A 23,043-nucleotide genomic window follows, 5' to 3' on the forward strand; every position below is an offset into this window, starting at 1 on the left:
GTCGGGAACTTCCAATTTTACTTATTTTTGCTGTCCAATGAAATTCCGCGTTTCTCACTGGGTTCGGCTAAGATTTCAGCAGGTTTGTTTTCCAGTCGTCACATTAACAATCTTGAAGGTTTTTTTTAATCATTTAATCATACAATAAAACAATTATTGCTGTTTTTGAGGTCAAGGGCTCGGTGAATATTGTACTCCTCAGGTGTCTAAATCATCGTATTGACCTCAAAACCAGCAATAATTGTATAATGTCGCTAAATTTAACAATGAAAAGACATTTAACTCAAGCAGTACGGTCACCAATCGTCACCAATAGAAAGAGAGAGGAGAAAGAGAGAGGAAAGAACTAGGTTTTGGGTCATGGACAGAGGCAGCAAGATCAGCCCAGGATAGAAGTAAATGGAAAGGACTTGTTTATGGCCCTATTTTCCACGAGGAGAGAAGGAATTAAGTCAAGTCACGGTCACCAATCTTCGTTTTATCATCTTCATGTTTTGTCCTCTTTTCGCCCCGAAATAACGAAGGACGACAAAATATAAAATGACACAAATCCGCCACAATAATGTTTGACTTTAAAGGATGACCAAAAAAAGTTCAAGCGATGCAATAGCGAATATTGGACTATATTCTTCTCTCTCTCTCTCTTTCTCTCTCTCTCTCTCTCTCTCTCTCTCTCTCTCTCTCTCTCAGTGCATGGTTAGTAATGTAAAAAAAAAAAAACCCAAAAAGAAGCAAACCTGTACTTCTATTTGAATATTTTAATACTTTGATTAAGCAGCCCTATTTCTTATATAAGCAATTTTTGAAATTGAGACGATGAAAACTTTCTGTCGTGTAAAATCATGTTAAGCATATATCAAACATCAGAATGAGCTAATTGGGTGAACCTGATTTTAAGACAAACCACATAAGTCGCACAGTAATAAAATGTGGTTAACCACATCACCAAATTTTTCAGAAAATCTCACTCTTCTTGTGTGTAGATTACTAATTTAAAAATGTAGAATAAGTGATTTGGCAGTTGCATGCATACAAATGACAACGTGTATTAAACAATTCAGCAACCGAGAAAGAGAAGGGTAAAGACAATATATACTGGAAAAATCACTCATGTTATTTTAACTTTTATATATTGAAATACAAATCTCCCATATCTAAATTCACCCAATGTCTGTTTATCAATACTGTTTATAAAAACTGCATGCACCATAACCTAAGGAGAGTTTGACAGGGTGTATACTTAACATATGAAGTGGTTTATAAAGGACAACCTTGTAGGATATCAAATGGTGTATTTCTGACGGGGAAAACCGATGCTGTTAAACATATTATGTAGTTATGAGTTTTCAACTGTTTAGCTTCAAATGCCGATGTCTAAAACATACAACCATTTGCTTACTTCATTTCAAGACATGCTCAGTTTTGGTAGCATAAAACTGATAATAGTGTTTATGGTATTTATAATAGCTTTTCTCCCTAAAGAACTGACTGAATAGCATCCTCCCCCCTTCTGAAACCTGGTTATATAACAGGATTGCCCCATGGAAAATGGCTATATAGTGAGACTCCTCCCCTATTATAACCAAATTACTCTAACAGATAGCAGGATCCCCTTAAAGGACAAAAAGACACACACACCCAAAGAGGACAAAAAACTATCAATATATAAAAAGAGATGTTATCAATTCTTATGAATGTGAAATCAACCCATTGCTGGTTATCCTGTTCAGTTAGATGTATATTGAGAAGTGTGTTATTTTCCGTAAACGATTCCGATGTTGTTACTGTATTATATTTAAATATTCATGAAAATCAACGTAAGATCTGTTTTTTTACTTTTATTATTACCTCTAAAACTAAATGATTACGCCTAAGTTTGAAATTATTCAGTTAGAAATAAGACAGGCCTAGCTTGTAATACAATAAGATAAGTCATGCGATCATACTTTAAAAAAATAGGGCATGAATTCATTTGTATAATTTTATCATACGATTCATGACATAAATAAAAAAGTGAAAATGTTTTCTCAGTAATCCAATGTAACAAATGAAACAAGATAATTCAGATAATACCCCCCCCCCTCGCTGAAGGACAGAAAAAGAAGGGAAAGACTTATTTGTGACATGACTTTTTATTTTCAAATCTCAAAACTTTTCGTTAAAAAGAGACGTTACTTTTAAGTTCCATTGCATAAACTCAAAAAGACTATAAAATAGTTCATATACATATGTAATACACTGTGCATAATTTGGTGACCTTTACGTTCAACCCTTTTCCGTTGTATCTATGTAACAATAACATCAATTGTTGTGAATAACGTAAATTGGTAAAATTTACGGTATTAGTTGTCTCAAAGCCCGATTGGCTCCATAATTTTCATTATGCCCTCGTCACAAAGTGGTCGGGGCATATAGTTTACCCTTGTCAGTCCTTCTGTCCTTCTGCAACACCCAGTTTTCCGGACTTTTTTCTATACGCCTTGGGATATGGAATTGATTTTTTGTAAGCAGATGTAGGCCTACATTGATGAGTTACAGATTTGTTCCAGTTCGTTGTTTTTTTTTTATGGAATTGTACCCTTTTAACGAAGAAAGATTATTGTATTTATTCTAGGGATGTTAAAACATATAAAGGATTGTTGTTGCTAAATGCGTGTAGCATACAATCTGAATACCACATTCAATGCTATACTTCATGGATTTCCTACATTTTACTTTACTGCAGGCGGGGGTATTCGTGTCGTGTCGACACATCTAGTTTTAAATTTCAGACACTAACGGGACTGGGAACCCTTACTATGGAGACAATTCTACTATATACATGTAGTAGCTTTTTCCCATTGGGTAAATTTACTATATAGCCACTTTCTGGTAGAAAAGCTACGGGTGGGGGTGGGGGCGCTGTATTTGTGTTCCTGACATTTGACATCCAAAGAATTACATTTATCAGCTGCGCAAAGTAGGACTACATTGTGTGTTGAGATTGACAATACAAATATAATGTTTTCACTTTTAATATATCAGAAACGGTTGGGATTTCAAATTCTATTAATAGTTTAATCATTAGAATAACAGTCTTTCCATCAGGTGAATACAATGATTAAGTTCCCATTTATCTCACCCTGTTCTGGCTCGATGAATATTGCCATCGTCGGGTAGTTGTATTAATCTCACAGATTACTGGTCATGTGACTGGTGAGGACATGAAAATCGTATCTCCCTGGATCCAGGCTTTGCAGAACCACTCTAGCATTTTCCTTCTTATTCTTCATTGTTAAGCACAGGTACACCGCTGCACTTCAGAAAGGTGTACATGTATGTTGTGTGACTGCCTTTGATTTCGCTCTGACTGCAGTATTTGTAAATTGAGTCCTAGCTGTATATAGGAGGATCCTAAACTGCATTGTTACTGAAGTACTGAAAGTTAAGTTTTAAACATAATGGGACTTTTATATTTATTCATTATCAATTTAATGAAAGAAGATGTTGCTCGTAAATTATCTACTTTATGAATTTTTTCCTACAAGAGAGAGAGAGAGAGAGAGAGAGAGAGAGAGAGAGAGAGTATGGTCTGATAAAATACGAAATTTACATTTATTATTTTTAGGTCAGCTGTGAAGTAACAATTTTAGCAAGTAATGAGAGAAATTCCCCCGAGTGCTACAAATATGCGTGGCATTCCTCCCCGAAGTTTGTACATAGTGTTCTAAACAGATGTTCTTCAAACTGATCATTTTGTTGACCCAACGGTTGGTGTTCTTCAACAACTTTGTGCAGAAATATTTGTCCAAAAAGTCAGCTTTGTGTAAGCGAATTCCAGAATATTTAGATGCATCATTGTTAGACTAACACACGCGTCAGAAACGATAGATTATCTTCTAGGTTCAGCGGCAGTTTAGTTACGTGATTCACCGATCGTCTGCTACCAACCAAATTTCGAAGGATTTCAACGTTGGCCCAGCTTTAATTGACAGGAAAAACAATGGAAACAGATCGTAAGTTTTGTTCCTTGTAGATACGAGTTTCTATTTATATGCTAGTTAGGAAACCTCGTATATTATATTAGGATTCTTGTTTTCTAACGGTATGCTGCGCCGTGGACAATTACTAACACATGACCAGTTCTGATCATGAACCTGTGTCAAGAACTATACATCCTTGTGTATCTACCAATGCATTCTCTGGAAGAAGATAACGTAACCTTTATATTCTAATGGAAGTCGATAAAACTCAAATGAGCTTCCTTTTGATCTAAGTCTCACCTTTTCAATTTTTGTTCCTTTTATAAATGTGAGACTGAGATGAAAAGTTATATCGTCCAAGTTTTATAACCCCTCAGCCTGGTCTGGCTGGGAGAAATTGGGATATTAAGGCGCTAATATGCAAGAAAATAAAGGTATATTGACCAATAACTATTTTCACAATTTTGACAGTAGTCCGAATATTACTTGAGTTATGTATAATCTCAGTGTGCTTTCTACCAGTATTAGAATCTAAAATACTGAAACATTGAAGCGAGTTTTTGTTGTCAAGTGACAACTACTTTCTGATGTTTTATACAGTAGGCAAACGTTGAACGTCAATGATAGATATACATGTAAATACATAGAATTCTGGTGGTGCTCTATCCTTTAACACGTGATATAAATACATAGAATTGTGGTGGTGCTATATCCTTTAACACAGTGATATGAATACATAGAATTCTGGTGGTGCTATATCCTTTAACACATTGATATAAATACATAGAATTGTGGTGGTGCTCTATCCTGTTACACAGTGATATGAATACATAGAATTCTGGTGGTGCTATATGCTGTTGCACAGTGAGTAATATTGACAGATGAATTGACATAAGTCAAGGCATTCTAACAAAGGCTTAGTAGGGTGATGTAATACATGATCGTATAATGAATACCAAAACCAATTACCAACAGCTCGTACATATTTACAGACAATGCTGAACAAACAACTCCCCTAACATATATGCATTGTTTAAGATTCATGTGTAGTATTGTAATATAGAGTGATCAAACATTCAAAAAGTGAATGCAAGCAAACATTCTCATAGTCAAAATAAACAAGCAGTCCTATAGTTACGGTAAAACAAACAAGCAGTCTCAAAGTTAAAACAAACAAGTAGTCTCATAGTTAAAACAAACAAGTAGTCTCATAGTTAAAACAAACAAGCAGTCTCAAAGTTAAAACAAACAAGCAATCTTATAGTTCAAACAGACAAGATGTCTCATAGTCAAAATAAACAAGTAGTCTCATAGTTAAAACAGAAAAAGCAGTATTATAGTTAAAACAAACAAGCAGTCTTATAGTTAAAACAAACAAGTAGTCTCATAGTTAAAACAAACAAGCAGTCTTATAGTTAAAACAAATAAGCAGTCTTATAGTTAAAACAAACAAGATGTCTCATAGTCAAAATAAACAAGCAGTCTCATAGTTTAAACAAACAAGCAATCTTATAGATAAAACAAACAAGCAATATTATAGTTCAAACAGACAAGATGTCTCATAGTCAAAATAAACAAGCAGTCTCATAGTTAAAACAAACAAGCAGTCTCAAAGTTAAAACAAACAAGCAATCTTATAGTTCAAACAGACAAGATGTCTCATAGTCAAAATAAACAAGCAGTCTCATAGTTAAAACAAACAAGCAGTCTCAAAGTTAAAACAAACAAGCAATCTTATAGTTCAAACAGACAAGATGTCTCATAGTCAAAATAAACAAGCAGTCTCATAGTTAAAACAAACAAGCACTCTCAAAGTTAAAACAAACAAGCAATCTTATAGTTCAAACAGACAAGATGTCTCATAGTCAAAATAAACAAGCAGTCTCATAGTTAAAACAGAAAAAGCAGTATTATAGATAAAACAAACAAGCAATATTATAGTTAAAACAAACAAGCAGTCTTATAGTTAAAACAAACAAGTAGTCTCATAGTTAAAACAAACAAGTAGTCTCATAGTTAAAACAAACAAGTAGTCTCATAGTTAAAACAAACAAGCAATCTTATAGTTCAAACAGACAAGCAATCTTATAGTTCAAACAGACAAGATGTCTCATAGTCAAAATAAACAAGCAGTCTCATAGTTAAAACAGAAAAAGCAGTATTATAGATAAAACAAACAAGCAATATTATAGTTAAAATAAACAAGCAGTCTTATAGTTAAAACAAACAAGCAGTCTTATAGTTAAAAGAAACAAGCAGTCTTATAGTTCAAACAGACAAGCTGTGTCATAGTCAAAATAAACAAGCAGTCTTATAGATAAAACAAACAAACAATCTTATAGTCAAAATAAACAAGCAGTCCTATAGTTACGGCAAAACAAGCAGTCTTATTGTTAAAACAAACAAATAAACAAACAGTCTTATAGTTAAAACAAATAAGCAATCTCATAGTCAAAATAAACAAGCAGTCTCATAGTTAAAACAAACAAGCAGTCTTATAGTCAAAATGAACAAGCAGTCTTATAGTTAAAACAAACAAGCAATCTTATAGTCAAAATAAACAAGCAGTCCTATAGTTACGGTAAAACAAACAAGCAATCTTTAATTCAAATAAACAAGCAGTCTCATAGTTAAAACAGAAAAAGCAGTATTATAGATAAAACAAACAAGCAATATTATAGTTAAAATAAACAAGCAGTCTTATAGTTAAAACAAACAAGCAGTCTCAAAGTTAAAACAGAAAAAGCAGTATTATAGATCAAACAAACAAGCAATATTATAGTTAAAATAAACAAGCAGTCTTATAGTTAAAACAAACAAGCAGTCTTATAGTTAAAACAAACAAGCAGTCTTATAGTCAAAATAATCAAGCAGTCTTATAGTTACGGTAAAATAAACAAGCAGTCTTATAGTTACGGTAAAATAAACAAACAGTCTTATAGTTACGGTAAAATAAACAATCATCTTATAGTTAAAAACAAATAAGCAGTCTTACAGTTAAAACAAACAAGCAATCTCGAAACAAACAAATAATCTCAAAAATTTACAAGCATTCTCAAAAGTAACAAGCATTCTTATAGTCAAATCCAACACGCATTCTTATGGTCAAAATAAACAACCATTCTCATTCTTCAGGTCAAAACTAACAATCATTCTCAAAACAAATAAGTATTATCATAGCCAAATCAAACAAAACTTATACATGTTATAGTGAAAACAAACAAGCATTCTTATAATAATAATAATGATAATAAATCGAAGCAAATAAGCAGTTATATTCAAAACACTTTTCAAAGGGGAGATAATTGAGAAAAATTGAAAATTAGATGTTAACTTTTGAAAACTCCACTTCTCGAGAACCACTAGACCAGACAAGACAAAACTCATGTGAAAGCTTTATGGATGTGTAGATTCGAAATTGTTTAAATCCTAAGTTAGCGTGGGCCATGGTAACGTTTACATGGGGATTTAAATCCTAAGTTAGCGTGGGCCATGATAACGTTTACATGGGGATATACAGAAAAATATTTTTCTCAAGAACAGCAGAGCCTTCATAAATCTTATTAATATCCAAGCATCCCCAGGTAGTGTGAAATTAAGTCTGTCCAAATTATGGTCCCAAGAGGAAGTTAGGATGGGGCCTCAATAGGGGATCAAAGTTTTACATAAGAATATAGAGGATAAACTGTTTAAAATTCCTGCTTTCAAGAGCAGCAGAGCCAGTATTAGTCATATTGTAAAATATGCAACCATCCTTAGGTAGTGCAGATCAAAGGATCAATTCAGAGTATCAAATGAAAAGATCTATAGGGAGAATTTTTTTCGGGAAAAAGTCACATTCTTATTTTAAGCTTTTTAAAAGTTATTTTCTGTAGTACATATATAAGAATTTTTCAAATTTTCATGTCAAACCTATAATTCATTATCTACAATGTTGAAATTAACCTTGAAAGTTGGCCTAAAAAGCACTTTCCCCATTTAAGCAACGATTTCGACATGTATTTTGTCTTTGAAGTCCTTCAAGGGGGTCCTGCCCCTAAGATTTTCTGTTGTTAATATATTTTTTTAAATTTTTTAATCACATTTTTATTTCCCAGACCTATCACTATAACATATAACAAATAGACCAAACGATAGAAAAAAGTGTATATACATCTCGCAGGATGTAGAAGAAGAAAAAAACGAAGAGAAATACAAGGTTATATAAATATATGAGAACAAAGTTATACAAATATAAATACATCTTTTCTAGACGATATGAAAGTATTCCGTGACAACTACCCAAAGGGCCCTTGTTGTTGTTAATATTTTGATAAGTTACAATCTTAAGAACAATTTACATTAGTATTTTTAGGAGCATCCCTGCATTTGGGTCGACTTTCAAGGAAAACCGACAAAAAGTTAGGGGAACGGTTTTTTGAAAACCTGGTTCATATTTGCACGGGTATTACTTGTGCTTGAGTACCACTCAATAAGCTGCACCGCTGGCAGTATACGCTGTGCTTATTTCCATGGTTCGAATCCGCCTCACGCCACTTTTATTTATATTTTTTATTTCGCATTTTCAACACTTTTTTCATATCTTATATAATGATGTGTAAGTTTTCCTTCAATAATCTAGTTTAATTGCATATCTATTCTTTAAATAAAAGGCATTAAAAGAGAGTGCAAATTGTGTATTATATGTAGAAGTGAAATTCTGCATCACACGATAAAAGTACACGTACGTTTCATCCCATGTTGATACTGTCCAGACATTAGGTAAGGATCCCTAAACAGGATGTATCCGTGGATACAGAGGGGGTGTCTGGTGAAGTAACCGTAGTCTCTTGAATACAGAGGAGGTGGGTGTCTGATGAAGTAACCGCAGTTTCTTGCAGAAATCCAACTTCACTCCCCCAGTTATTTCTATTCAGAAAACTAAGACAAAATGCAGTATTTGTCACAAAGCATCAAAGTTTGTATGCATTATTCCCCATTCAGCACGTTTAGACATTTTCATAATGCAAGGTGTACTAGTACCACCAAGGGTGAAATGCTGTATCTCTCATGTGAATTAATTGAAGACCTGTGACTTTCACATTTAATGTCGACTGTCTGGCAGTGGAACAGTCACTACCTGCTTAATGACATACATGTAGCACTACTATCTGATATATATATATATATATATATATATATATATATATATATATATTCCAAGCAGACTCTCTCCGACAAACATTTTCTCCTGTTAGTTCAAGGGGCATGTTACAACACCGATTTAATGCCGTTAGATTTCTATAACAGTTTTGACAGCAGGTTTCCGGCAATAAGATGAGTCAGGCTATAGATTCATAGCAGTAATGGACATAGAACATAAGGATAACATATGTCATTGATAGTCCCTTTTTTCAGCTCAAAAAGAGAACGTGATAATGACAGGTGGCTCATTCACTGCAAGCGACGATACAGACTCCGTTATAACAACACAACCGCGCAAGACTTCACGCATGGAAACCGGAAGCCGAGCAAAAGCGATAACGGCGGGGAAATCGACATTTGATGACGCGCATTGTGAAAGGGACTGGGCAGATGGACTATGTCAATGTAAAAGTGACGAAAGACGACATTGTGAGTTACATTTATGTCTCTGAATTATTTGTTATTAATGATATGTACACTCGAGGGGCAAAAGTTTTTTCCGCGGAAATGGTCAACGTCATATCCAAAACAGGTGTGTTTCTGAAAAAGAAACATAATAAAACAATTGTATTTGTAAGAAAGTTAACAAATCTTACCTTAGTATTTTTGATAGAACCATTTCCTCTCAAATCACACTGAAATCTTGAATACAAAGATTTTATGTACCGGTAGGTTCAACAGACACCCATTTGAGCGTCGATTCGCTAATTAGGTCATCCTTAGATTTGATCCACCTTCTGTAATCGACCTTCAGTCTTCACGTCAGTCAATTCACTAATTTTCATAGTTTTATTTCTTATTTTAAAGGTTTGTTGTGTCTTTCAAATTCTTTCTACGTTCTGTCTTCACTAGCTGCATCAGTTGTCTGTCTCCACTGTCACTACTCTTTGTAGGTCGTCCACTTCACTGCTTATTTTCCACAGAATTCCCCGAGTCGAAATCGTTTTAAAAACTTTTGAACTGTTGCGAGATTAATTCCTAACATTGTAGATATGATTTAACGATATAAATTTTTCGTGTCACCAGACAACTCTATACCTCTTCTAAACATTTTGAAAGCAGCAGACATTGAGTAAAAATATAAGAGCGATAACACCAACTTCAGTATAACTTCCGGAAATTTCTAAATACCTAAAATATTTTTACCGAATTGATAAGATTAGAAGAAGATATGTATTTTAAAAATGTTACATCACCGACTCATAAAGAAATGCAGCGGACCAGATTGAGATTAGAACCTGGGGCCCCCTTAATCTCTAGTCAGGTGCTCTACCAACTGGGCTCACTGGTCTGTCGATCTGCCCCGTCCGCCACTCCCTCCTTAAATGTCTTCACACCTTGAGGACGTCAATCCAGGATCTTTATTCCCTGAAAGGTATTTTCACCGGTCAGTTCTAGGAGCTGATCTACGGCACCATAGAACCCGTCTGACTGACACTAATATAACGATCGCCATTAACGAAAACTTTCCATCCTTGAGTGTACATGTATATCTGTTCTTTAATTCAGTCACATTCAATCATCGCTCTGTATTTTTCTCTCTCTCTACTTTAGGTTGCTGTTACTTTTGTTGTTGGCCTTATTTGAAGTACATTATAGCGACACGTCTCGGAGAAACGCCCTTTATGGCCTTGATTCCCTGTGCCGTATTCGCTCTACGTATCAAAGTCAGGACATTGTTCGGCATTAAGGTTTGATTCAGTCGCTGAGTAGATTTGCTATAGCACAGTCAAAATTTCCAAGTTTCCGCTCAACATTTCCCTTGCTTTTTGATGATTAATGAAATACAGGTATCAAACAAGCTTGAACGACTAGAGACAATGGTATACTTCGATAATTTCCCGATAGTTTCCGGGCTTTAATATGTCCGCACTGTTAAAGTCCAATGGTTACTTTCACTAAACTGTAATGTCAATTTTTATAAAGGAATAAAGTAGGAATTGTGATATCACATCTATTTACTCAATGAGAATGGATGAAAACAATGTCTTTGGTTTAAAAAAAAAAGTATTGAAAAGGTTGACTGAATATTTTGACATTTACCTATCATCGGGGTTTGCGTGTAAGCTGATACTTTGAACAAACTTATCCCTTCCAGTCCATTTTCTCGAATTCATATTGAAGCATCCCCATGTACAATGTATTGTTCATTCAAGTGTTTTATTACCAGGGCATGTCTGCAATAGGAATGTGTAGGGACAATCATTGAAATTTCAAAGTTGTTCTCACGAATATGTAGAAACAATTGTTTTCAAATTAGATTTGCAAGCTTTACTTTTGTAGTATGATTCAAAATTTCTTCACATCATGACCACCGGGCCCAACATAGGAATGCATGGGATGGTTAGTCCTCCTAGACACTTGATCCCATCTTTGTCCGTGTTTGTCCCACTTCTTAATGGGATTTATGAGATTTATCACTGTTCGTTATCTTCACTTTGAAACTCTTAATCTTCTCAAAATTCACAATTGTACAATTTTACTGAATACGCCAGTTTGTTTAGGCGGGGTCACTGTAAGGTGTTTTACAATGGAACTCATCTGAAAAATTATCTGAAAATCGTCTTCTCAAGAACCATAACGGTACAGTATGTCAAATCATTGTGCATGCATCCTTGCCGAGTCTTCATTTTCATCCGATGGGGGCATAATTTAGATTTGATGTTTTATATGAGAAAATACGACTGCTCAGACGAGTGATGTGGCCCATGGATCTCTCGTTTTTAGCTCACCTGAACCGAAGGTTCAAGTGAGCTATTCTGATCACATTTTGTCCGGCGTCCGTCTGTCTGTCTGTCCGTCTGTCTGTAAACTTTTCACATTTTCGACTTCTTCTCCAGAACCACTGGGCCAATTTCAACCTAACTTGGCCAAAAGCATCCTTGGGTGAAGGGCTTTCAAGTTTGTTCAAATGAAGGGTCATGTCCCTTTCAAAGGGGAGATAATCACAAAAATGCAAAAATAGGGTGGGGTCATTTCAAAATCTTCTTCTCAAGAACCACTGGGCCAGAAGAGCTGAAATTTACCTGAAAGCTTCCTGACATATTGCAGATTCAAGTTTGTTCAAATCATGGCCCCCGGTGGTAGGATGGGGCCACAAGGGGGGATCAAAGTTTTACATACAAATCTATAGGGAAAAACTTTAAAAATCTTCTTCTCAAGAACCACTAAGCCAGAAAAACTGAGATTTACACGAAAGCTTCCTGACATAATGCAGATTCAAGTTTGTTCAAATCATGGGCCCCTGGGGTTGGATGGGGCCACAATAGGGGATCAAAGTTTTACATACAAATATATAGGGAAAATCTTTAAAAATCTTCTTCTCAAGAACCACTAAGCCAGAAAAGCTGATTTTTACATGAAAACTTTCTGACATAGTGCAGATTCAAGTTTGTTCAAATCATGGCCCCCGGGGATGAGATGGGGCCCCAAGGGGTGGATCAAAGTTTTACACACAAATATATAGGGAAAAACTTTAAAAATCTTCTTCTCAAGAACCACTAAGCCAGAAAAGCTGAGATTTACATGAAAGCTTCCTGACATAGTGCAGATTCAAGTTTGTTCAAATCATGGCCCCCGGGGATAAGATGGGGCCCCAAGGGGGGGATCAAAGTTTTACATACAAATATATAGGGAACATCTTTAAAAATCTTCTTCTCAAGAACCACTAAGCCAGAAAAGCTGATTTTTACATGAAAACTTTCTGACATAGTGCAGATTCAAGTTTGTTCAAATCATGGCCCCCGGGGATAAGATGGGGCCCCAAGGGGTGGATCAAAGTTTTACACACAAATATATAGGGAAAAACTTTAAAAATCTTCTTCTCAAGAACCACTAAGCCAGAAAAGCTGAGATTTACATGAAATATTCCTGACATAATGCAGATTCAAGTTTGTTCAAATCATGGGCTCCGGGGGTTGGATGGGGCCACAATAGGGGATCAAAGTTTTACATACAAATATGTAGGAAAAATCTTCTTCTCAAGAACCACTGAGCCAGAAAAGCTGATTTTTACATGAAAACTTTCTGACATAGTGCAGATTCAAGTTTCTTCAAATCATGGGCTCCGGGGGTAGGATGGGGCCACAAGGGGTATCAAAGTTTTACATACAAATATATAGTTAAAATCTTTTTCTCAATAACCACTGAGTCAGAAAAGCTGATATTTACAAGAAAACTTTCTGACATAGTGCAGATTCAAGTTTGTTCAAATCATGGTCCCCGGGGGGTAGGATGGGGCCACAAGTGGGGGGGGTCAAAGTTTTACATACAAATATAGAAAAAAGCTTTAAAAGAACCATTGGGCCAAAGAAGTTGACATTTACATGAAAGCTTTCTGACATAGTGTAGATTCAAGTTTACAAAGGGTAGTTTGGGCCATGATAGGGACCAAGGTTTTACATGCAAATATATATGGAAAGTCTTCAGATATGGGCCAAGGTGACTCAGGTGAGCGATGTGGCCCATGGGCCTCTTGTTATTTGTAGTCTGTCGGATGGGGACGCTTATAATTGTCATATGTTAATGAGTGCAAACTCGTGACAGGAAACATCGATGTGGTTCGGCATTAGAGACTTCAAGACCGCTCCACCCAACTCTCATCTTTACCTCTGAAATGTGGTCATAATATCGCAAATTCTAAGTAAATTGAAAACCCAATTAATTAATACTACTCTCTTGACTCGTATTTAGCGACCGAAATTGGATATGCCTAGGAAATCAAATGTAGAAACTTGAGGGCCACATCGCTCACCTAAGCAATTGTATTTCCCATGCAATTCATGTACAATCTCAGTCATGGTCCCACTCTGACTCTGGATGAACTGGAATCTGCTGTACATGAAAATGCTTCCATTTGGATTTGAAAAAAATAAATTAGTGTTCGGGATTAAATACATATGTACATACTACAGGAAAAAAATTAAAAGTTGGACTCCTTGTCGTGTAATTGAGCTGTCGTGATTTCAACATGGTTGCCATGATAGTTGATTGCACGACACTTTTTCCACATGTTTGTATGCAATTCCATTCACTTGATAAGAATGTTCCTTCTTGTAGAAGCATTTTTCAGTGATATAATGGTTCTATTTACGTCACCCAAAAGGCCGTTACTCGAGCAAGCATTGTGACTGAAAGGTCTCTTGTATAACCCAATTTTCGCATTCTTTCCACAGGGAATTGCATCGCTTGGAGTCAAATTTACTATTTAAGAGTAAAGGTATAGAACTCTAAATATAAGGTACGCAAGTTAGGCGATGTAAGAAAAATAAACCAAATGATATAAAATTCTACTGTGTATTCTGATAAATTCATACATAATCAATTTACATTACTACCAAAGTTCATCCCGAAATTCCGTATACTTCCAAAGATATGCAGAAATAAATTCGGGAAAATGGCCATTATTTTTTGGTCGACTTTTATCTGGGCCCTGGCACTATACGACTAAACAGAATGTTTGAGTATTGCAACAAGCTATTTCATAGAATGTGCAGCATTAGATTTCTTACCCCAATTCATAAAATGAATTCCGTAATAGCTGCAATTTACTGAAAATTGTAAAACCGTCTGTACTTTCACTATATCACAGCTATTTTGACATTTATTTCATATGTTTCTATTTGTTATCGGCCCTGATTTACCATGGGTCTACATAGTTTATACTAGACATTTATATCATATATTTTTATTTGTTATCGGTCCTGATTTACCACTGATTTATTATTTCGTCCAATAATGTACCGGGCTCCAACTAGGGCATTCGCACACATTGAGAATGATGCGACGCTGATGTCGAGAATCGAACCTGGGAGCTTTTGGTTGTGACGTGAACGCCCTAATCACTAGGCTACCGCGACTGGTCATAGCAACAAGTCGGTGATAATAGTTGATAGTAAATGAGCCATTTTCAAGATGAGAACTCTTCTGTATCGGAGATGCATTTAGTGGAACTTTGAATGCCCAAGTGGGACAGTGTGGACCTACCGTCAGTGAGGAAGATGATAAAATGTAATAAAAGTGGCTTCTCTTTAAATATGTTAATGTAGAAAATACAAAATACTATCGAAAGAAATGTTTTACTAAAGTGGAATCATAAACAACAATGTCACATTTGCATGTAAACAAATTGTTTCGCACCTTACTATGTACGAGAGTTCTCCAAAGGGAAATAACTCGGACGTATCTCGAAACCAGCGTATTTAAGGTATCACACCGGTAATTATTTTCACTATATATTACTATAGAGGAAAAAAATTCATTAAAAATCAGTTTACAGAATTGATGCCGAATAACGCAGTCAGAAACGTTCTATGTTACCTATCTCGTCTGCCGACACCAGAAAAACACCACCCTACGCGGCATTTTCGAAAATAAATTACCCGCAAACAAGACTTCCCTCAAATCCACGTGTTTTTCACATGTGTGTAAACAGCCGGAGTACACCTCAGGAAGTAACCTCAGCTACCAACAGCAAATAGTTCCTTTGTATACACTTGGTTATTTCTACAAATTACACAAGATTTCCTAATCAGGGGTGCAAAAATTAAGAGAAAAGAAGAAGAGGAAATGAGAAAAATCGCGCAAGGAAAAAATATTTCTTTAAATATATGGAAATACAATTGACTAAATTCATTTTGATTGGACAATTACCGGTGTGATACCTTAATGATATATTGAAAATATTGCAAGTTAAATGCGACCTGCAGAAATATTCAAAGCAATATAGACGTATTTTTCATATCAATGTCTTTATCAAAATGAACTACTTCATTTTCGTCAGTAACAGTTTTTTCTATGAAATTATTTTGTTGCAATGACCTGTTATCACTCTAGTACGCTGCAAAAATGAAGCCATCGCGAAATCCCCTCGAGTAGAAAACGTGAACTTGCATATAGAAACGAAACTTTGACCCGCGAATATAATTTTACAATGAGCTATGCATTGAATTATCGTGTTATACTTGTATAGAAGAAACACACCAGCTGCATATGTTTCTTTTTCAGGGATCATTGGTAAAAGACTTCTGCACCACCCTGTGTTGTGAGCCATGTGCAGTTTGCCAAATGAGCAAAGAACTCGATAGTATAGGCCTATGACACCGAAACATTTCACCTATATATCATCTAGATCTACAAGTATTCATGATTTTGTTTCAACAGATGGCTACAGAATATTTCAGTCTCATGTATTACTGTCCATCGTACGAAAGTCTATTAGTATCATGTAAAAAAAAAAAAATCACATTCTATTATCTGGTAATTACGAGATAATTAACTCTTAATTACCAGAAAAGATCTTGTAGTTACGAATAAAGATCTCGTAATTGCGAAATAATTATCTCAAAATTACAAGAAAAATATCGTAAATACGAGATAATTATCTCGAATTCGCGAGGAAAATTATCTCGTAATTACGAGAAAATATATAGATATTGGTTACTCATACCTTTTTATATAAAAGTTCTTTTCTCTTTCCTTCGTCCTTCGTAGTTTTTTAAATGCTGTTTTGAATATAAGAAATCATTTTTCGATCGAAACATGCCAACTAGAACGTACTGAGTGAATGTTTATTTATGTATTTAAAGTGCAAAGGAAAGAAAACGATGATTTATTATTTCATTATTGTAAGATTCACCATAGATTAATTAACTGTTACAAGTTTCACGATAATATAAACTTATGAAAAAGTTAAACCATCATAATGCTTAATGTGGCGTGTACAAAAGTTCAAGACTCTTGTAGTTCCGGTGTGCACACTGATAATTTCAATGTGTTGATCAAGCAACATGGAAGGAAATAAAAACTTGTTGAGTATCTTTTCATCTTATTAAAACATTCCAAAATAACGTTTCAATAAAATTATTCACGTAGGACATCTTTTTCCGTTTTCCACATCGAACGCTTCCAAGACTATTCATAAGTTGTGCAACTCAGCTTTATATACATGTACATATTTTTCCTTCTAATTTCTAGAATATTTTCTTTTAGTAAACGAGATCTTTTATCGTAATTATAGGATCTTTTCTCGTAATTTCAAGATCTTTTTTCGTAATTACGAGATCTTTTCTTGTAATTATGAAATAGTGGAATGTGAATTTATAGTTTATATGATACTAATAGGCTTTCGTGCCATCGTGTAAACTAGAAGTATTTTTCAAATTTTTAATGCTATTTTCATATTCAATGAATTGTTTCTACAGATTGTAAGATATGACATGATGTCTATTCACAAGTCAACAGAAATCTACACTATAAAGTGCAGTGATATTTTTAATTCTTACCTAGGATTGACTTTTGACAAGCACCACCTGGATAGAACATTTACATATATAAGGAAGACTTAGACAGTTATGTTTGACTTATAAGAGTTATTAAATGGCTGTTTTACTGCATATGTGACACCAGTGGTAAATATACTTTTCAATAAAATAACACGACTCAATTATCGCATTTGTTGTAGCTTGTCCTCGCCGATGGAACGATTTTAATACTTGTCCGCCTTATTCCTACCCAGTGCTTGAATTCTTTGGGGGGAGGGGTGTTGACAAGGACAAATTTCTGAAACTCTTCTTCATCGCAAAATCGCATGCAATATGTCCATGGTTAATTTTTTTCTTAAAACAAATACAAAAATAAGATATTCTTTAAATATTCACATCATCTAGTATGATTTCATAGAGTCACACATGAGTAATCTAAATCATTAAGAAGCTTATGTTCGTGATTAGTTCACAGTTCACTGAAGTTCACATCTGTTTATGAAAAAAGTACTGTACGAGCCAAGTCATTGCGGACGGTCCTCAGATGTTAAAGCTGTCACTATCACTATTAATAACAAATCTATGTCAGATGTTAAAGGTGTCACTATCACTCAGTATTAATAGCAAATCTGTGTCAGATGTTAAAGATGTCACTGTCACTATTAATAACAAATCTGTGTCAGATGTTAAAGATGTCACTATTGATAACAAATCTGTGTCAGAAGTTAAAGATGTCACTGTCACTATTAATAACAAATCTGTGTCAGATGTTAAAGATGTCACTGTCACTCACTATTAATAACAAATCTGTATAAGATAAATTGCTGGATCCAGTAAGTGCTCTACCAACCCCCTATCTTTGCTCCTCACGAAAATATTAACAGCTAGTGAAGGAGAAACTTCAAACTTACTGTGCGATTACATATGCCAGAAGTGGTGTTAATCAAATGTGGATTCTAAAAAATTCTAAAGAACTTTTAGTAAACTTTAAATCGCAAAACTTTTTCTAAATCAATAACATCAAAACCTATGACTTTTCAACATTTTGCATGACCATTCCTCACGATAAATTAAAGACTAGACTTTTTGACATCATAGACAGTTGCTTCTTCAACAAAAATGGAAAAAGGAAATATTCATATCCAGTGATCAGTCATCCAAAAAAATACCTTGTTAAACACCACTCTGATTTCACGCACAAGTACTCTGAAGTTGAAATAAAAGATATGCTAGAGTTCCTTATTGACAATATCTTCGTGATCTTTGGTGATCAGATCTTCCAACAGTCTGTTGGAATTCCCATGGGCACGAATTGTGCTCCTTTGTTAGCTGACCTGTTTCTATATTCATCTGAAGCAGAATTTATTCAAAAACTTCTACATGAGAAGAAAAAATCTCTTCCTGTGGCCTTCAATTCGACAATTAGATATATCGACGACGTTTTGTCTATTATCAATAATAACTTTTAATTCATATGTCGATTCGATATATTCCTGTGAGCTCGAAATAAAAGATATCACAGAGTCGTCCACTTCTGCTTTATACTTAGATATTTTATTGAAAGTAGACATTAACGGCAAACTTACAACTCAACTGTATGACAATTTCAGCTTCTCCATCGTCAACTTCCCATATTTATGTAGCAATATTCCATTATCACCTGCAAATGGTGTTTATATCTCTCATCTGATTCGATACGCAAGAGCTTGTTCTGCGAATGGTCAGTTTTTAAATCGAGACAAGCTACTGACAAACAAGTTGATGGTACAGGGGTTTCAACAGTCTCGATTGAAGTAAGCATTTCGCAAATTCTATGGTCGTTATAAGGATCTAGTTCGTCAATACAACCTATCATTGGGTCAAATGCTGTGTGATGTTTTTCATACCGATTGCTAGGCCGTTCTTGGCACACTGATTTTGACCACGGATAACTCTGTTTACCTGATCAGGATATACGGCTCACGGTTGGTGTGACCGGTCGACAGGGGATGCTTACTCCTCCTAGGCACCTGATCCCACCTCTGGTGTGTCCAGGGGTCCGTGTTTGCACAACTATGAGATTGATCACTGTTCGTTATCTTCACCTATCATGTTAAAGATGTCACTATTACTCACTATTAATAGCAAATCTGTGTCATATGTTAAAGATGTCACTATCACTCACTATTGATAACATATCTGTGTACAATGCACAATCATCTTTTCTTAGTTTTGATCTTCATAATACTCTAACGGTACAACGAATGCAAAGACTGAAGCACGGTTTTCTATAGAGAAAACTGGTATCATCAATACTAATGTAACTGATGCCTTCCATATTTTAACATAAAAATCATTACTTGGAAGTTGGAAAACGAAATCGATATTTACTAAATCAAATTCAGTACTCCTCCGTGTCTTGGAGAGATCATGCTTAGTGTATGCAGGAAGTGGTATCTATTTCTTCCGGTGTCTCCTCCTGCGTACTAATAATTGTCCTCTCAATGCTAAAGTGACCTGTTTTATAGCTTTGTCATTGACCCCCTCCTGAACACTGGACAAAACAGATTACCACGGCTGTCAAGTCATCATACCCATCATTGTGACGGTGTGGTGACAAGTCATCATCCCCATCACGGCGTGGTGACAAGTCATCATCCCCATCATTGTGACGGCGTGGTGACAAGTCATCATCCCCATCATTGTGACGGCGTGGTGACAAGTCATCATCCCCATCATTGTGACGGCGTTGACACCCAGGTGTACACAAGTCTAAAATAAAGCATAGCGTTGATGAGGAAATTCAAGGGAAATACCCAGTGATATTATCATATCATAAATAGTTCGTATTATCCGCTGTGTTACGTCATCTGATATGTTTAGCTGTTTATTTTGGACATTTACATTACTAACCCTATTTTCGTAATTACATATACTTACTGGATGTATATTTTGAATTTTGAATTGTGTCTGTGCTTATAAATGTGTATTTCACCGAACTGATTTTAATTATTCATATATTTAAAATGGGGTGGAAATGGAGATTCCACTTCCTCCTGCACACTCCCTGTCCTTTTCTGTCTCTCTTTCCTCACCCTTCTCTTCCTCCAGCACACTATCTCCTTTTTCTGTCTCTCTTTCCTCACCTCTCTCTTCCTCCTTCACACTTCCTGTCTTTTTCTGTCTCTCTTTTCTTTTGCACAAATGCTGTCCTTTTCTGTTTTTCTTTCCTCACTCTCTCCCTCCCTCCTTCACACTTCCTGTCTTTTTCTGTCTCTCTTTTCTTTTGCACAAATGCTGTCCTTTTCTGTTTCTCTTTCCTCACCTCTCTCTCTCCCTCCTTTACATTCCCTGTCTTTCTCTGTCTCTCTTTCCTCGCCTCTCTCTCTTCCTCCTTTACACCCCTGTCTTTTTCTGTCTCTTTTTCACCTCTCCTTCTCCTACACACTCTGTCCTTTTTCTGTCTCTCTTTCCTCACCTCTCTCTCTCTCTCTTCTTGCACATCCCTGTCCTTTTTCTGTCTCTCCTCCTGCACACTCTGTCCTTTTTCTGTCTCTCTTTCCTCACCTCTCCTCCTCACTCCCTGTCCTTTTTCCGTCTCTCTTTCCTCACCTCTCCTCCTCCTTCACACTCCCTGTCCTTTTTCTGTCTCTCTATCCTCACCTGTCTTCTTCCTTCTTCACACTTCCTTTATTTTTCTGTCTCTTTCCTCCTGCACAAATCCTGTCCTTTTCTGTCTCTCTATCCTCACCTCTCTCTTCCTCCTTCACACTTCCTGTCTTTTTCTGTCTCTCTTTTCTCCTGCACAAATGCTGTCCTTTTCTGCTTCTCTTTCCTCACCTCTCTCTCTCTCTCTCTCTTCTTGCACATCCCTGTCCTTTTTATGTCTCTCTTTCCTCACCTTTCTCCATATATTTCCCATTCCTGTGTCTCCCCTCCCTCATCCCTTTTTCCTTCTTTATTCTTCCACTTTTCTTCCTTTTCGATCCTCCTTCCTCTCCCCCCTTTTCTATGTCAGCCATTAAAACACATAAATGGCAGTTGTCTTTTTCTTTTTATCATATATATTTACTACTCCATTATCCTTTTTTTCATAAAAAGATTTATGAAAATTCTTGAAAAGAGTGCTCAAACCCAAATATTATCTTTTGCAAGTGTTATCATAACGGATTATACCCAAAGAAATTAATGTTTTCTTGGAAATCTCAATGAAATTCAATCTGATCGTGACTACAACTCAGACTAGAAGCTGTCATAAGACAGTAATACCAGCAAGCGTTTGTCTTTGAATATGCTCTATACTATACATATTCTTGCTGCATATGTCAAGATGTACTGAGCATTCTGATGGACAAGTGCACCGGGGTCATCTCAACCTCCATCAATTTTTCATTGTTCAAATATCCTTAAAATGATTGAAAATCCAATCTTTAAAGCAAATATATCCTTGTTGCACATGACACTGTGCACTGAGCACAAGGGTTTTTTTTGTTCATCGTTTTTCCATTCCATTTGCCCCTCGTGATGAAAAAAACTTCGGAAAACTTCTTGCACATCTAAAGGACACCACCATTCATCTCCCAAAGATGATTTGACTACTGCATAAAATGTAAGAGGAATTCTGGAAACCAGGTTTTTCTATTTAAAAAAACCCCAAACGTCCTTTTCAACCCCCAATTGGCCCTCAGGGTGATAATAAAAAAAATTATTGCACATGTACAGGACACCATCAATAATCTTCCAAAAGAAGATTTGGTTACTGCTAAACATAAGAGGGGTTCTGGAAACCGGGTTTTTCTATAGAAAAACGCCGTTTTCAACACCCAATTGGCCCTCGGGATGAAAATGAAATATCTGAAATCTTTTTACACTTCTACAGGACAACTATCTTCACAAGTCAAGGGTTATTGATTTGTTACCTCGCACTAACCCTTGACATCAGTGAGTATCAAAAAGTTGGGCTCGTTCCGATTGGTTCCCACAAAAGAGTATCTCTACTGGATTTCAAAACTTCACAAAAACCCTTATAGGGATACATTGCTTGGTCCAATAAATGTTGCTCCTAGCCTTACTCCTCATGAAAATATTAAGTGCTGTGAAGGAGAAACTTCAGACTTACTGTGACGCAACATATGTGAGAAGCACTGTAATGACCAAAACTTCCAAAGATATTTCAGCGAATTTAAAATCACAATCCCCCAATCAACAGCACCAAATGCAAGACCTTTCAACACTTCACACCACCATCCATCACGATGAATTTATTCAAAAGCTTCTATATGAGAAGAAAAATATCTTCCTGTGTTCACTCTCATAACTCCTATAAGCAATACGAAATAGAGAGTTGGGCAAACACGGACCCCTGGATATACCAGAGGTGGGATCAGGTGCATAGGAGGAGTAATCATCCGCTGTCGACTGATCACATCCACCGTGAGCACTATATCAGGCAAACGGAGTCATCCGTAGTCAAAATCAGTGTGCCAAGAACGGCCTAATAATTGGTATGGAACACGTCAGACAGCATTTGACCCAATGATAGGTTGCATTGGCAAACTAGATAGTTATAACGACCATAGAATTTGCGAAATGCTGATTCTAAATGAGGCTGTTGAAACCCCTGCACCATATATCGATTCATATGTCGATTCCATACA

At 35.7% G+C, this 23,043-nt stretch overlaps 1 protein-coding gene across 2 annotated transcripts; it reads left to right on the forward strand.

The window, feature by feature from the left end:
- The first annotated feature begins 3,690 nt into the window (after positions 1–3,690).
- LOC125650437 (placenta-specific gene 8 protein-like) lies at positions 3,691–17,589 on the forward strand. 2 transcript variants are annotated; one of them, XM_048878758.2, is made up of 5 exons: positions 3,716–3,995; positions 9,360–9,575; positions 10,701–10,837; positions 16,152–16,283; positions 17,348–17,589. In XM_048878758.2, the coding sequence occupies exons 1-4, from the start codon at positions 3,983–3,985 to the stop codon at positions 16,242–16,244; spliced, it is 459 nt and encodes a 152-aa protein (XP_048734715.1). In that variant the 5' UTR covers positions 3,716–3,982; the 3' UTR covers positions 16,245–16,283; positions 17,348–17,589. The 2 variants fall into 2 exon arrangements, with proteins under 2 accessions (XP_048734705.1, XP_048734715.1); XM_048878748.2 differs by having other exon boundaries at positions 3,691–3,995; positions 16,152–17,589.
- The last annotated feature ends 5,454 nt before the right edge of the window (positions 17,590–23,043 follow it).

The sequence above is a fragment of the Ostrea edulis genome, chromosome 1 (genome assembly GCF_947568905.1).
Source record: "Ostrea edulis chromosome 1, xbOstEdul1.1, whole genome shotgun sequence".
NCBI lineage: Eukaryota > Metazoa > Mollusca > Bivalvia > Ostreida > Ostreidae > Ostrea > Ostrea edulis.

Excerpts from the sequence above, each read along its gene's own strand:
- LOC125650437 (XM_048878748.2), top strand. Across the intron at positions 9,576-10,700 it reads AAGTGACGAAAGACGACATT|GTTGCTGTTACTTTTGTTGT; the intron begins GTGAGTTACATT and ends TCTCTACTTTAG. Across the intron at positions 10,838-16,151 it reads GGACATTGTTCGGCATTAAG|GGATCATTGGTAAAAGACTT; the intron begins GTTTGATTCAGT and ends TTTCTTTTTCAG.